Source organism: Ptychodera flava, chromosome 16 (genome assembly GCF_041260155.1).
Source record: "Ptychodera flava strain L36383 chromosome 16, AS_Pfla_20210202, whole genome shotgun sequence".
NCBI lineage: Eukaryota > Metazoa > Hemichordata > Enteropneusta > Ptychoderidae > Ptychodera > Ptychodera flava.
The window spans coordinates 22,308,674-22,325,697 of record NC_091943.1 but is presented as its reverse complement, the minus strand read 5'-3'; the positions used below and the strand labels follow the sequence as shown (position 1 = coordinate 22,325,697).

The 17,024-nt window shown below is 35.7% G+C and overlaps 1 protein-coding gene across 9 annotated transcripts in view; it reads right to left on the bottom strand.

Moving 5' to 3' along the window:
- Positions 1 to 5,079: 5,079 nt before the first annotated feature.
- The window catches only part of LOC139114316 (uncharacterized), a 62,764-nt gene continuing 50,819 nt past the window's right edge, over positions 5,080 to 17,024 (bottom strand). For 5 of the 9 annotated variants that reach the window (XM_070675952.1, XM_070675946.1, XM_070675947.1 and 2 more), the window contains 6 exons: positions 16,662 to 16,742; positions 15,180 to 15,275; positions 14,074 to 14,294; positions 12,692 to 12,739; positions 9,889 to 10,060; positions 5,080 to 7,734 (listed from right to left, as the gene is read on the bottom strand). In XM_070675952.1, coding sequence (XP_070532053.1) covers positions 7,671 to 7,734; positions 9,889 to 10,060; positions 12,692 to 12,739; positions 14,074 to 14,294; positions 15,180 to 15,275; positions 16,662 to 16,742 — 682 coding nt within the window. In that variant the 3' untranslated portion in view covers positions 5,080 to 7,670. The remainder of the gene's footprint in view (positions 7,735 to 9,888; positions 10,061 to 12,691; positions 12,740 to 14,073; positions 14,295 to 15,179; positions 15,276 to 16,661; positions 16,743 to 17,024) is intronic. The other 4 variants (XM_070675955.1, XM_070675948.1, XM_070675951.1 and 1 more) reach the window with 1 other exon arrangement.

Sequence of the window (17,024 nt, the reverse complement as noted above, 5' to 3'; positions counted from 1 at the left end):
TTGAAAATTGACTATTTTGGTTTCCTGGCTTCACTTTCTACTGCGTGGTGAAATGCCTATATTCACCCCCACCAAACACCATGCATATCTCATGATTTACAATTGATTTTGACAAGCTGAGAAGCTAAAATAAGCTAAATAATATAGTGAAATTTGCATATTTGTGTTTTTAGAGCAATTGTTGCCCTTTTTTTATCAAAACATCTATTTCTCTGTAGCAGCATGTCCAAATTGATTGGATGTGTATAGATGTGTTGAAATTTCAATATTTGTCTTTTTGGGCAATTTATGCCATTCATGGTCAAAAAATCTGTATTCTCTGAAAGGGCTTGTCCAATTTCTTTGAAATTTGCTACACAAAAACGATTAACCATGCAGATTTATTCAGTATTTGCTATCTAGAAACTTTCAAAGTTCAACCCTTTTATGAGTTTTTGTGTTGGGATTTGTTAGATAGATGGCATTCTACGTAGTGTATTGTTGAATGTTAAAACATGTGTTGCTGTTGTTATTTGAGGCTGTTTTTTGAGAAAAAAGAATTGAAAATGCCTTTTTAAAAGCAAAATAATACATAATGACTTGATATGTTGTTTTATCAATTATTGACGTGTTTCTACTTGTTCACCCATTCTTGCATTCATCATTGTAATAAAATGCTGTGAAAAAAATGAAACTGATGTGGCCTGCATCTGTTTACCTTGATCTTAAAAGGCAAATACAACTTTCTGTCTTGACAACCATACCATAGTTTCAATGTTTTACCTAGTGTACCTGCTTGGTTTGTACGCAGGAAACAAGTAGAAAACAGGCTCTATAATTTCATAATTTTCAAGTGATCAGACTACAAAAATCCTGAAAAGATAAGATAATCACAACTTCCAGTATAAGGGATACAGTCACTCTAAATGTATAAATTAAAATTAAAAATGTGCCGGGAGGATGTATTAAAAATACAGAAAGTTGCTTACTGTCGGTAAAATCTAAAAAAAATTCAAAATTTTAAAGACTTTTGCAGATTTTTTTTTTACGCCTTTGTCTTCTTATTTATTTTTTTTTATTTTGCAAACTAGTTTGAAGATTTTTTTTTTCCTAACTTTCTGCTCTGAAATTTTTTTTTCTGTTTTTGACCACCCCCCCCAAGATCTAATGGTCCGTCCCTAAAAGGGTTTTTTTTTGGAAAGAGCTATTTCCCTGGAAACGTGCCCGGTCACTTGACCGTGGTGTCGTCTGCAACTTTGCAACTATGGCAGGTGACTAGAACGTGATGTGCGTCCGGGATGAGCGACGAGCCTGTCTCTAAAACAGATTTTCCAACATTTTTCAACATTCCAACTGCGTAGGATTTAAACAAATCATCGTCGAAAAGATTCAAGTGCAACCAAGGATTGTTGCTAGGTATGCTTAGGATATTTTTGAAAGAAAGTGGTACCACGTACAACTGTAGGCGCTGTGGAAATATCGCCAAGTAAACTTGTAACAATGGATTGTTGCGGTGCAAAATATCAAAACACATTAAAAACTATAGCAATCAAGCACACCCAGTGACGGTATATCACGAGATTTTGACCAGTTCACGACATATATGCACGAGCGATAGCGACCGATATATGAAGTGAACTGGTCAAAATCGAGTGATATACCGTTGCTGGGTGTGATTTATTGCTATTAGGCTATATCATAACAGTATATTGAAATTCTGGCGTGGAACGTCAAAAACGGATTTTTGCTCAAGCTGAGAGCTCGCGCGTATGCCAGCCGTGGTATATCACCAATATACCACGGTTCTTCTCGCGTCTCGACCAATCTGATCGCTGTATTTGCGCCATCAATATACTGGTATGATGTAAAACACATTATATCATACCAGTATATTAATGGCGCAAATACAACGATCTGATTGGTTGAGACGTGAAAAGAACCATGGTATATTGGTGATATACCACGGCTGGCATACCTGCGAGCTCTCAGCTTGAGCAAAAATCTGTTTTTGTCGTTCCTCGCCAGAATTTCAATATACTGTTATGATATAATAGCAATAACTCACACCCAGCGACGGTATTCCACGAGATTTTGACCAGTTCACTCCATATATGCACTCGCTATCGCTCGTGCATATATGTCGTAAACTGGTCAAAATCTCGTGGTATACCGTCGCTGGGTGTGCTTTATTACTTAAATACAACATTAGCGTGTGGTGTGTTATAAAACACCTATAAAATGGTCTTTATTCGGGCTATAGCGCCCGTCCATTACCCCTCGTGACCGTCTGTTACCAGAAACACATCGCTATACCCCTCGGCCTACGGCCTCGGGGAATAGCGATGTGTTTCTGGTAACACACGGCCGCTCAGGGTAATAGACGGGCGCTATAGCCCTCATAACTAGGTAATAGGTGTTTTACACACACACACACACACACACACACACACACACACACACACACTATATATATATATATATATATATATATATATATATATATATATATATATATATTTCTATAGCTTACAATAATATATACACCGTATTCGACGTACTGCTCAAGACAGATTTTTCACTCCACGATTCTCCGCGCGTAATGCCCTTGCATGTGTTGCGCTCGTAGTTAGGGGAATTACGAGTTGAGAGGTACCAGTCTGGATCGTAATGCTTTCAGTAACTGAAGCTGACACACCAAGATGTAGATTGTAACACAACCTTGTACTTTATTGCAAGATGGCGACCGTGTCGTTCACTGTCAACGGTCTGATCTCAAGTCTCTAGTCTAAACTCTCTACAAAGTTAAATACATATTCAAACTTACATAATTACAAAAGTTATCACGTGGTAATTTTCCCGCCAAGTCTTTGATTGTTTCTTAAGATTAAATTAGATCACACCATGGAATATCCCGTTCTCGATTGTTCTCAATGAAATCTTAACCAATAATTAATTAAACTATCACACTATCTCTTATCTGCTTCTCGTACGATCTGAGTCAATGACCTTCACACGCCTTGGCCACGTGAGGGACGCTTCAAGATAAAATCTCTACAGGGAGGGGCGTTACACATGCTCTTGTACGCGACCTCCCCTGAAAAATGTCGAAGAGTTACATACTCCATGTGATCATTTTAATCGAGTTTGTGAAAATTCATGACAATTTTCTGCGGGACATGGCGACTTATTCAAACCAGTAGAGGATGTAGAATAGAGATCTATGTACTTCTATGCTTCGGCAAAATTGAAAAGAAACTCTGGTTCCAATTACATGCTTGTCAAAAATATGGCAGGTAGGTTTGGAGTTTTTTTTATTTGGTCATTTTAATATCTTAAGGTAGTATGCACCTCGAAAGTGAAAGACTTAAACTTTAAAATAAAATTTCCATTTTCGCAAAACTAAGACGGTGAAATGTTTACGGGCTTTAAAATGAGCCCCTACAAAGTTCAGAAAAGAATTGGAAAAGTTTGACATTCCGAATATTTGTCCATGAGGCCCGTTATACCTTAATTCTTAAGTCTTTTTTATATAATAAAGTTACAGTTGTTCTAAACAAATCCGTAAATAGTTCCTTCGTAATGAATTTTTAGATTAAATAGTGCTGTCATAATTCAACACAAGACAAAGGTGTGTAGTTTTGTGATTTATTGCCATCAAAAACTGAGCCGACTCATCACAATTCGTCTCTAGGCAACTGAACTATTTATCTACGACCACTGTCAATGTTTAAGTAGATGAAATTATGATCCGCAGATGTTAGGATACATGCAAGTAAGAATGAACACATGACATTGGTTCTCATCAACAACTGTTCTCGACCAAACATGAAGCCTGCTCGTGCACAAGTTCCTTCCCTACGTTTAGAAATTATTAAAAATGCTGTAAATCCGTGTTTGTGTGAGCCTACCCTAATTTAGCTCAAATATTGAATTCAAACTTTATTACTCATGTGACTGACGGAATTGTAATCACTTATTATCCTAAAGATGTGCAACCCAGAAGTGTTAGCATAACTTAGACTGGTTTTGAAACTGTCAGCGTCTAAATAAACAAAATCGACGAAAGGTAGGTGCAAAGCGTGTCATATTCCAAAACTATTAGCCCTGTAATCTAGCATTTATGTATTTACTTTACGATGATGAAAACATTGGTTTTTGTAACGTTTTTATCAAAGGAAACTCCAAACACTAGATTTTCTTGAGCTCTGTCTTTGTGTTGCTTGATCGGGGCATCTTGCTTGATGACCGTCGTCGCCATCTTGCTCCTGTTTATATCCCACCCGACCCTTTAGAGGTAAACCATTTTATTTCTTGGACGGGAGGAGGATATAGGTATAGTAACACTTGGTTTTTCACTCATTCTGGCAGCAATTTTTTTTCCAAAGTTCACTTTGAAACAATTTTTTTGTCCAGTAGAGTCATAGCAATTTTTTCACACACAAAAAAATCGCTGATTGGCAAACTATGGTATCACACGCACGGCACAATAAATTAACCGCAATTCTGTCTGATTTGTACCATTGAAGGTTGATTTTCTTATAACTTTTCTACTCTGCATATATGCAGTACCGGAAAGCATGTACAAATTGTTTAATAATTTTTAGTAAAAGTGCATTTAGATGTTTTAGTAAAAGTTTTGAAATAATTATTAAATTACCATTAAAGTCACAGTTTCCCAAGTAACTTTGGGACGCAAGTTATGATAAACACTTTCTCACTTATGACTAATACGTGTAACATCCAACAAAATGGCTGCCTGGCGGTCATATTGGATCAGACAACAAAATAAATTACTAGGTATACGTATGCAGTGGTGTGCTGTTTGAGACAACTCGGTCATCTTATGTCTGAGAAACGGCTCTGGATTGAGTCTGAGTAAACCTTCAGCGAGTTAGAGTGAATTTTTAAGCATTCCAGCAGTCTAAACGGCAAGATTCTAAATTTCCATAGTGTGCTATTTTTCATTATCCCATCCACAATGGTGTGACAGGTCAGTGTATAAAATGTTTACAAAATCTTACAAAGAAACTACCCGAGGATCTTCTTGAAAGTACACATGCACCACACACTGGAATAATAACATGTAGATCAATTAATAAGTGAGTTAAAGGTTTTATTGATTCTGTACAAGTAAATTTTATAAATCACATATAACAATTCTTCTTCGCAAATAAAAGTCAATTTTACATATTAATAATTTGAGATATGCAATACTGCATTAAATCACAAACTTAAAACAGGATCACTTTTTTATTGAGTAAATTCTACAAAAACATACAGTTATCACCTAATACAGATTATCAAGGTAAATATGTACATTTCAAGAAACAACATAGTTTCTGTTTGTTTCTCCATCAAAATGTATGTAATGTCTAAAGTTGACAGACGTCCAGGAGAAAGCTTACCGGTACACTACATAGGGCTAGGCTTATGCTAAGACATATACAGAGCTTGCCATTTGACTTTAGAGTTTCATTGTTTGACTGGCACAGATTTCTTGTTTGGCGTTCAACACAAAGCATTGCTTGACAGAAATGCAACAATTTATCCAAAGTCACACGGACATGTTTACATTTTTGTCTACGACTTGCTCAAAGAAACTTAGGGACATATTCATGGTGGATCGAGACTGTGAAGTTTTGAGCCAATCATACGCCTGATCTGGGAAAAATTACTCTTTTGAGAGGTAGAAGTTCTGCTACAGTGTATTTATTTTGTGTGATAAGAGAACATGCATCAATTAACACACGCTTTGATGTTGTGTGTTAGACAAACACAACTTGTGCTTCCCAGTAAGAAAATCCACCCATGCCAAACACTGAAACTCCAAACTCAAATGAAAAGTGCTGCAGTGTGCCATGGAAGTTGCACTATAGACAAAAAGATCACATTGCTGTGGCAATTGCAAGATTTAATAGCGGTGGCTAGTGTTTTTTACATTACATAACTACGTAGTTTATATTTGACAACATATCTACATGCCATATCGATGAAACATTCTAGAACATATGAACAACATTGTCCTACTGTTAACATTATAATTGCCAAGCAAATGTATCACAATGGCATTCAGGGATTCCCAAAGCCATTATCACATAAGTCCAGCAGTCAGGCCAATTAACTTCCTAGACCTCATCCACTGGATTTGCTCAAATCTGCCATGTCTGCATTCATCGATGATGAGGAATTTAAATTCATAGACATTAATCATATTGAGAGTAATGGTACTAACACTTTAAAATACCATTAAACATTTTTCCTGCTCAGGTTAACAAAGACTACAAAAGTGATCTCAAGGTAAAGAATATATTTACACAAATATTACAGTTCGAGCAATGACTTTTAATTTTGTTGTTAAAGCATCAAAACACGATCAGCAGGAAACAATATGTTTGTGGAAGAATGAAGAAAAAATACTGTGCAACTGATGACTGGAAAATTTATCATGAACGTATCCTTTTTGAACTGTTACAGCACCAGAGACCAGGTATAATGTGCACATATCAAAATGTCTTCATAGAATTCAAACTAAAACAACAGTTCCAGAGGGTGCATCTGGAGGCCCTCTGAAGCTAAATTCAGGGTGTACAATTTTAGAAAGAACAGAAAAAGGTCTTTACAAAAATTGGCAGAAATGTGTTGCTCCTAAAGGGGAAAGTGTGGCAGTATTGATGAAGAATATAGCTATAAAAGGGCTAAGATATTATAGCAATAAAAATCTATGCCTTATGGACAACAAAAATTCGCAAAAGGGCAAACCTTGACTTGAAATGTATTTTGCCCTGATCGCAATGTGTTGAAAAGGCATCCATGTTGTGATGGTAACACCGTATTTCAAGTTGAAATTCTTTGCCCAGACATTTATAGGAATACAAAATAGATGGTGAACAACCATGCAAATAAATTCAGTTTGTTTTCTGTCATGATTGCCTGTATTGAAATTGTTTTGGAAAAAATGAATCAAATTTCAACTTAATTTTAAGGACAAAGATTCAGGGGATAAAGTTTGTTGTTTCCATGGTAATGATTTCAAAATTTGCATCATGTTGAATTAAAAAATTATGTTGAAATAAAGAACATCTTGAAGTTTCTCTCAGACTTGAAAGAATAACTGCCACTATTTTATTTAAAATAAAGTTTGGGAAGTGACGAAAAATATCAGCACAAATCTTGGAACAAAAGATACATGTCTAAAGTGAAAAGTATACAGAGAAAATTTTTACCTGTATTTGCTATGAACTTTCAGTGGGAGTAAATTACAAGTAAAATGGTATTTTGCAGAAAGAAATATCACCTGAACAAAGTCTTATTCTACTGATGAACTCAAGTATTTTCATAAAGTGTACTTTCCCTGGGTCTTTGAAAACCTTTGGTTAAACTCCATGATTTACAAAATATATATTGAAGTGAATTGTTATCAATTAAATTGGTATTTGAGATGGAATGGGTTTAAGTAGATCAGCTTTAATTGGTGAATATCCATAATCTGGATTTTGTACCACTTATTTTTGTTTTTTCAACATACACTATTTTTGGCCAGAATGGCTTGCTCAAACTTTATCATCACATGATATGGTAATTATATCACATGATATGGTAATTATGTCACCTGATATGGTAATTATGTCAAATGATTATGTCACCTGATTAGACGACTGATATGTTCTTGAAATGCACTCTGTCTGAAGTCTTCAACTGTCAGCTGTCACAGTGTGTGTGGTTGCCTTAGCTTTGGCTGGAGTCAATTGGACGGATCTGCCATGGAAAAGAGAGAAAATCAAGACGTGAGCACATATAACAGACATTACTCAACAGAGAGAGACTTTCCACTGCTGTTAAATAGCCGTTTTGATGGAAAAGTAATGCTGATATTTATTTCCTGCCATAAAGATGGCAGAATCCTCATTGACTCAAGCTTTTCACCCAATTTATGTGAACGCGGTCTGACTCTAACATTGGATATGGCCAGATTTCAGGTGCGAAAATTTTACATGCGTAATAATCCATATCACTTATCAACTAAACAACTGTTCAACATTCAGTAAAACTGTTGTTGTGAAAAATATTTTTCTTCAAATCATTTAAATTTTGTCTCCACAATGGAATAATGAAAATTACACGTGAAAAAAATGTATTCAAGAATCTTTATGGCAATATTTTCCGCAGGGACTATTGTACATGATAACGTTGAAAACAAAATCCTAGCCCCAGACATGGTGATTGTGGTGATGTTAAACATTTTCTATGTGTGCCACATTAAACACAGCTGCCAATGGATGGTGAAGTGCGTACAAGTGAAAAACCATAAGCAACAAGCTTTGTGAACAGTGGGTGTACATCCTGAAAAGACAAGCTTTGAAAATTGTTTTTACAAAGCTATGAAGGCCAACACTGCTATAAAGGAAGGAAAACCCTTTAAACACCGCATGGTAAAACCATACCTCAATGTTAAAATCTGTCTGGACAGGATGACAGTTGACATATACCATACTGCTGACTTAAATATCATACTTACGTTATATTTTCCCAATTTAGGTAGAAAGCACCATAGGAACAAATATTTGGACTCTCAATTTTTTACAACTCTTTTCTGATTCAATTTTTTACAATTCTATTCTTATCTATTGCTTAATGGGGCTCATCTTAAAGCTCTCTGAGTAAGAAAAACTTTCATCATATAACTTTTACTCTAAGAAAACAAAATATCTGAGATAAAAAAGGCAACAAGTCTGGTGAATGTAGAATTTTGGGATTCAGAAACTTGTAATTAAAAGAAAAAAAAGCAATGCACGATCAAATTTAGTGGGGATTAGCACGGTAGCGATGGACTGTTTTGACAAGGTGCAGAAGGCATTCCAATCACCACAAAGCAAATATTGCCCCAAAATGGAAAAAAAAAAGAAAAAAGAAAACACACCAAGCACAGTTTTAGTGGATCTCAGACAAAATACAGACCTGGAAGTTTATCTAAATAAACCTTCTTTTTACCCATGGTAGGTGGCGCTGTAATTGTGTCTAATATGAAGCGTTTGCGGTACAGGTAGTTGCTATTATTTGAAGACAGTATTGAGCTAATTCTACAAGGGAGGAGAAAGTGATAGAAATTAAACAGTGACTTTTGACATTTCTGTTTTTCATCCAAAGACTGAGTGGAGACATACGTTATCGGTAATGGCGCCCTCTAGTGAGATACAGTAGTTGCACTGTAAGGTTCCATAACAGGCGGTATGGTGGCTGTTCCAAAATTTTGCTGAACAAGTTTTAAAACTATTGTATAACTGACATATTTTTATTTACCACTTTTATATGTTGGGATATAAATGCAACATGTACCAGTTTATGAGGCCTTACAATAATGATTATTGTGTGTGTATGTGAACCTTGTTGTGCAAAAGAACCTGGTCATGCAAGGTAAAAAAATATTGCCCATGAAAGTATACTTTGCTGTGAAAATGTATTAATTGCCCCATGTATTAATTGCTGCTGCTGTGAAGGAAATAGCATGCTGAGCAAAATACACACTAAAATAATTTTCAGTAAAACAAATGACAGTGTTTAAAGCCAATCAAAGTGAAGGCAAACATTTTGATTGAGGTAACTAGATTCCTGGCCTGAATAATACCATCCTTTCATACTCATCTATCAAATAATCACGAGACAAGAATGTGAAGTGCAGTTTACTTGTACAGAATGTCACTTCAAGCCATACCACTTCACTATTGAAAACTGGACAGGATGACAGGATGACTGAAATATTAACTTTCCAAAGTTCAAACAATTATGTCAAAATCCACATACTCCATATAACATACCGTACATATCGCCAAATTCATTTTGTATCAATTTGTATAAATAAGCAAATGGGTGAGATAATGAAACACCAGACTGAAAAAATCATGGAACACTTACGGTTTTGTTGATTTCATATGCGTATATCTCATCGCAGGCTTGCTGCTGTCCTGGTTAGATGGCTGATGTTGATGGGGTGAAGTTTCCTGACCCTGCCCACACGTATGACACACTTCTACCTTGTGTGAGGACGATATGCGAGATAATTCTTCTAGCTTTCTAACATATGCACCTGAAAAAATGAAATCCAGTTGTTAATAACAAATCTTGATAATAATCGGAATACTAAACCTGATGGGCAGTGGTGGCCACTGGCGAGGCTTGCAATCATAGCTGACTTAACAATAAAATCTTTGACATAATTTGCATTATAAACTTATAAAAATATAGAGTGGTAAAAAAAAATAAAAATGGAAAGTGGAAATCTTTATTCCAAGAAACTTTTCTTTAATTCATTCTTTGCTTTGGATATAAAAAATGGAATACTCACAAGAATTATGAATTTACATAAATAAATATTTCTACATAGCCCCACATCCTCTAACGATGCTCCATCACAATTCTCTACAAATTCAGTGCTAAATAACATATCACCATACTACGATAATTGTACCTTACATAATTTATCTATAATCTACTTACATAAAATTTACACATGAAAGGAATTATGACATTGGAATCCTTAAACCATCTGGAAAAAGCTTAATAATGCTTAATTTTTACATTTATTTACGTGGGTAAACTGTACCCTTATCAACTACGGAAAATGTCTGTATGTCTTTTGTGTTAACATAACAAGAGACATGTTGATTACTGGTTGAGAGGTTGCTTTACCGTTTACTGTTTGGGAGACAAAAAAATTTAGATTTGATTACAGTGTTAATAGGGCTTGAATGGTATGTCAAATATTATTGAAATTATTATAGACATATACCATCTACAGGTTTACTTGAATTACTGTATTTTTCCCACGCTTTTAAAATATCATTCTTTGGATGTTAAGGCTACAAACTGACAAACGTTTTGGGTTCAGTCTTATTTGCATATTATAACTAGCCATAACCAGTCTCTAAACAAAACTCAGTCTGGGCAGTATGTGGCCAGTGCTTTCCTTTGGGTGCATGGGATAAAATCTGTGAGGGTTTCTTCCATAAAAAGAAGCCATTTGTAGGCTTGTATGATATGGTGAATTCATAAAAACACCTTACCACATTCAAAACTTGCACAAGTGCTATACAGTAACTGGCCAGCAGGTTCCTTCCACTGGCAGAAGTTTTACTGGTGCTTTGGAGCAAGTTGTGACTAACTATCACTGTACAGTGATTTCTTAAACTTTGACCTTTGCCACCATGCCCTTAGTTTTCTTTAAATAAGGTCACACAACACCTGTGCCATCTTGTGCACATGGGATGTTACTATCAAACAAACACTCTTATGGTTGACATAGTATTAGATGTTACATGTTAGAAAATTTTCGTCATCCGGGTGTGAGTCGGTTTATAAATGGTTGGAACACCAAACTCAAGCTTCATTTTAGAAAAGCTCACAAGACTTTATGAATTGACTCATCTATCCAATATGCGGTAATACAGTAAAGGAGACATGATCTCACGAAACAAGAGCATTCAGAGTGGTTACCAGAATACTTATGTATTTCACGAGTTCTGATTGGCTAAGCTTTTGTCATGTTTGATACTGGTTGGCTGCATGTTTGTACTGGGGGAGGTTACATGACATTGATAATACGGCTTGCAGTGGTTAGTGTTGAACCGGTGGCAATATGGGAATTGGACATACTGTCGAAACTGAGGAGTTGCCGACACTATCAGGAGTAACTCGCTGCTAAGTGGCAATATCAGTGATATCACAAAGAAATCAACAGGGCAAAAAATGAAAGATTGTCTGCAAGGAGGTCAGAAGTAGTCAAAAGCACACCATCTGATCCACACACACCTTGCCTGCTACCCAGAACATATTTACTCATTGCCTAATTGAATACAACATAATTCTTTGATCAAGACTTTCTGCATTACTATTTCTTTTCAACAGGTGCACATACAATTGCAACCTTTACGTAAAACCTTATATTTTAAAAGAATACTACACTTTACAGCAAGTGATACGTTCTGAACAGTTAGTACGATGTGTGTGAGTGTGCAGTGTGGTTTTGACTACATCTGACCTCCTTCAAACCAATGCTTGCCTTGCCCATAATACACCTGGTAGTGTTGTCAACTCCTATACTTAGATAGTATGTCTAGTTTACTGTTTATGCCACGGTTTAACACAAACCAGTGTAATGATATCTATCCCCGAAAATATTCAAATGCAGGAATCTCTCCTATTTTAATGAATTACAAACCATGGTACAAATTATCTCTTGAAGGGGTGTCTTATCAAGGTACAGTAGATACATGATGCCATGAAGTTTTGCATGGATGATGTGGGTGGGACCATATAGGCATTATTTTTTTCTACTATCTACAGTTTAACTCTATCAGGTGTACACAGCTTTTCGGATAACTTGTTGATCTGAAAGCGACATCCGAGAGGCTGTACAAAATGAACTTATTGGCTCTTATTGTGAACTGACAAATAAATGACTGACAAGTACAATTGGACAGATAAAGAAAAATACCAGATGAAGAGCATGATTATGAATGCTACGCAAGCGTGAGACACTATTATGAAGCAGATAAAATGAAAATAAATGGCAAACCCATGATTAATGTTAGGATCAGTTGGAAAACCTGCTAAAATAAACACCAGCTGTTTTAGTATTTAGTATGCTTGTTACTGCCACTGTTTAGTGAATCAGTTCTACGTTTTTTAACATAGTCCATTGTTATTCCAAGGAGCTTACGTTTAACAGTGGTGAGTTTGGGCGGTCGTTTAGCTTCACCTCCGGGACCTGGAGAGATATACACCACAGAGCGATATCAACTCAGAGCTGTAAACGTTGCAAGACAAAGTGTATACTGCGGTGTGTCCTTGTGTATGACATCATGTTACACATCAATGGTACAAATAAAGTAGAGAAAAAAATATGCAACATGTATGGTAATGACAGAAATGAACATAACTGCAACTTTTACACTGTATCTTTACGCACACAAAGACCAAACGAGGACAGTTTTATGAACCAGCTGCGGTTGATTTGCCATTAATTTCTGCCATCTGTGCGGAGGATTTGCCATATGAATGAGTGGTAAACACATGTATTGACTGAAATGGAATTCGTAAGTTTTGATTCATGGATGTAGTAACAATGCAGCTTTACTTAACAGTACCAAGTGCTACTTCAGGCTGGGGATAAAAAAGAAATTGAGGAGGCAACCATATAAATTTTTACTTAATTTATTCAATTGTGGCAATATTGACAGTTGTCAATACAGAAAGATATTTTATTTTCATGAAAATGCAAGTGTTAGCGTTTAAAGAAATTTGTCTAGCAGTAGAAAAGATTGATCCTTGTATCTGGGAAAGTTAATTGAAGGGGTCAGGATTTACATTGCTATTAGGTCAAAGGTCACTGAAGAGGTCAAAGGGGATAGCTATGTATGTGTTTTATGTTCACTTTACCAGCAAAGAGATTTAACATACCATCAAGAATATAAAACATTATCGTAAATAAAATTTCATAAAACCATGCTAATGCCTTACTACCTTCTTTTATATTTACAAATCTATAGTTTCAGTATTTGATTTGTTTGAAGCTAAATTTAAATCAATTTTCTGAGTGAATGAATACTCGAAAATGATGTTGACATTGTTTTCATACCCACTTACAGCTCGTGTATATTCACTTAATTTTTATGAGCAAGCATGCAATAACAATTGAAAGAGGATAACTATAGGTTGAAGTTTAGTCTCATATTCATTTTTGCTGTGAAAATGGCTATGTTGTTTATTTTACTTTTAAGAAGGAAATTTTTGAGGAGTGATATACCAGTATGAGCTGTATAATTACTGAGAGTGAATAATTATTGACTATAATACGATGTATCTTGCTCTATGTGTATACAGGGATGTAGAGATTTATTGTCAAATACAGAGTTGAGTGCCTTCCAGATGTCTGTGTACTTTTTATCCATTTAATTGAATTGTACTCGAGGCCCATGGAAATATACAAGTCAGTATAATTTGGATAGTTCAAAAAGGAATTCAAAAAGGCACAATATCAGCCACAAAAAAGGCTAAAAATACAAAATATGTAGTGTACACAGTGTATGTTTTCATACTTACTCTTGTCATAGAGGTTTGCCATGGTGTTGCCGCGATGTAACGGTGCTCCAGGCATGTTGAGTGGCTGGGTGCGATATTGCATTGGTATAAACTGACTTTTATTGGTCATCGCTTGCCTGGAGGACGGAAACTCGGGGGAATACTGTAAATTGTGGGCAGACTGCATCTGACCAGGTGTGAACTGCACTGGCAGCTTGGCCAGAGCCTTCTTTGTGATCGGCCTGACAGAAGAAAAAAGTTGAGAAATTCATAGTAACAATGATGTATTAAACATCCTTGTGTTTATGCTGGTTACTACATATTCTATAATGACTCTCCTACTGATATACATACACAAAAGTTTTGGTCAAAATATTAACATTTATTGGTGAGCTTTACTAACATTTGTAAATGACAATCAGCTCTCAGAGCTGTAATTGATAAAGAAAATGTCTTGCAACAATCAGAAGCTATGTACTAAACATTTATTTCCACTGAGTATATTTCCATAGTTGATATACACATTGCCAAATTTTCACTTTGAACACTGATACTTGAGTTTTCTTTCCTTCTTCTTGATAATGACAACAAATAGCCATGAGAAATGGAAATTTTGATTTCATTCATGACTAAAAGAAATACAATATGAAACATACTGACAGAGAAATTTTATTTCAAATATTTGTACAATATTGAGAAAATTAATTGATGAATGAAGCACAAGATATGATGAGTATGCTGATTGACACAAGATGTGATGGTCATCTGTAATTTCTTGGAGTATGACTATGACTTCAGCCCACACATGGATTTCAATGATTCCAACACAGACACATTTCATGATAGCATTTGCTCTCATACAACACCACCACCTAAACAGGGTGAGTTCAAGAGCACATACACACACTATTAAACCTATCCACCCCCAAGCCTCAGTAAGCAGATCCACAATCACCAATGATCACAATTAGTTCAGGCCAAACCATATTGGTTAAGGGGTTCAAGAACACCGCAAACAAGAAAAGTTGATATTCAGAACATGCTAAATTCCTTACTGATACGGAAGTTACGAAACACCCTGAGAAATTATCCCCTAAAAAGACTTTTTATTTCAGAAATTACCGTACCTGTGACTGTTTATAAAGGCACTAGCTCTCTGGTAGAAGGAAGGTGGATCCAAGCTACTACTTTTGATGGGAAGGTTATGGTCAGTTGCTATGTGTCTGTAAAGGAGGGTAACATATAAGAGTAACACAGTAAAACAAACAGGGAAAAATTAATATTACACAGAATCTTTTAGAGAAAAAAAAGAAATAAATTAAATCCTGACAGTTCTAGACTGCTCTATGAGAAAATGTTGTTTTCTGATCAGTTGAAAGATTTAATTGAACGAAAACAGTCATTGGTTTGTGTCTCAAAGACTCAGGTTGCAAGGTTAGAGAAAAGTAAGAGAAAGCTTCATGCTAAAAAAATTAAAATTATTGGGAGAGGTTTGTAAGGGTTTGGATAGTAAGAAAACGAGATCCGAAGGGTAAAGCTCAGAATGAACATTGGAAGCTGGTGGTTTCATTTCTGTTACTGTAGAATGATGCTTAATTTGTTTCCAAAATACAGGAGTGTTTTGCAATACGTTAGATGCTGTGTCGATACGAAAATACCCATTCTGAAATCAGCATGATACAGCTGGAACTCAGTCTGATTACTGGCTGAGTGTAAACTCCCAGGTTATTTAGTCACGAAACTCCTCAACAGCCAGGGTACTATGGTGATAGTTCTCCTAAATGACCTTTAACCTATTTCCATTTTCCCGTATATGGTTAGAACCATGTTATTGGAAACAATAACGGTGTACCAAAGTTGGGTCGTTAAAGTTAATCAGATTTTTTAAAATTAATTAGCAGCATAAGGCCATCTTGCTGTTTCCTAACAGGCCAGGAACTGTATAACTTTTGATGATTTTTCTATATTTTTGTTTTTTAATGTTCACAACAGTTTCTTGTTCCATTCCTGACACTACTTGTTCTATTTCTGCCCTCAGTTCCAAACTTCAATAGTTGTACAGTAATTGGACTGACTCTTCTTACAACAATCTCCAATGTTGAAACATCCACTCTATGTGAAATGCACTGTTATCGTTTACATTTGAATTCTAGTCCAGACCAGCATCCACTTGTTGACAATAACAGATGCAATTTACACAGGTACAGGAGAGTTGACAAGCTGAAAATGTTTACCTGGATATGCTTTGGGGAATAACAGACTAAGAAACTGTAATTGATCTTAAAAATAATGATAATAGTGCAAAAATATGGAAAGTTACAGATAATGACCCTTTAAAATGTCTTGTTTTGAAAATACCAGTATGACAGAAACTTTCCACTTATTTGTAGCTTTTCCACATGACTGATGATCTACAGAGCGCAAGCATTAAAGCAATCTGGTCACCGTTATTTGCACGGGCAAAATCATTGACTACACTTGGGGTCAAACAAAAAAAAGGGCACCCCCAAGGTGTGTAATGCTGCTGACATTCTATGTAAACATGGCTGACAACAATGTGGGTGTACACAGCAATCAGATACCGACTCAATTGTGAAGATAAAAATTACCTGTTCAGCCCAATTTTAGGAGACTTTTGATATGACCTCTTCAGAGCTGAAAGACTTTTGGAAACATCAGACTCTTGAAATCTAGACAGACGATAAATACACACAAATGGTAAAGTATGGTGAGAATGTACATGTAAATAACTTGAAAGTGCCATGGGCAAATTCAGTATTCTATTTTCATAAGATATTCTCTGTGTTTATTATTATTATCACGACGATGGTAACGTCAATGCTGGTTCACATCAGAGTATCTCTTTGGTGTTTTCAACCTGCGCACTGATATGCATGAACTGATGAAATATATAGACCTATGTTGTGCAGTGAGGCAAAATTTCACACAGAAATACAGAATAAAGTGGTATT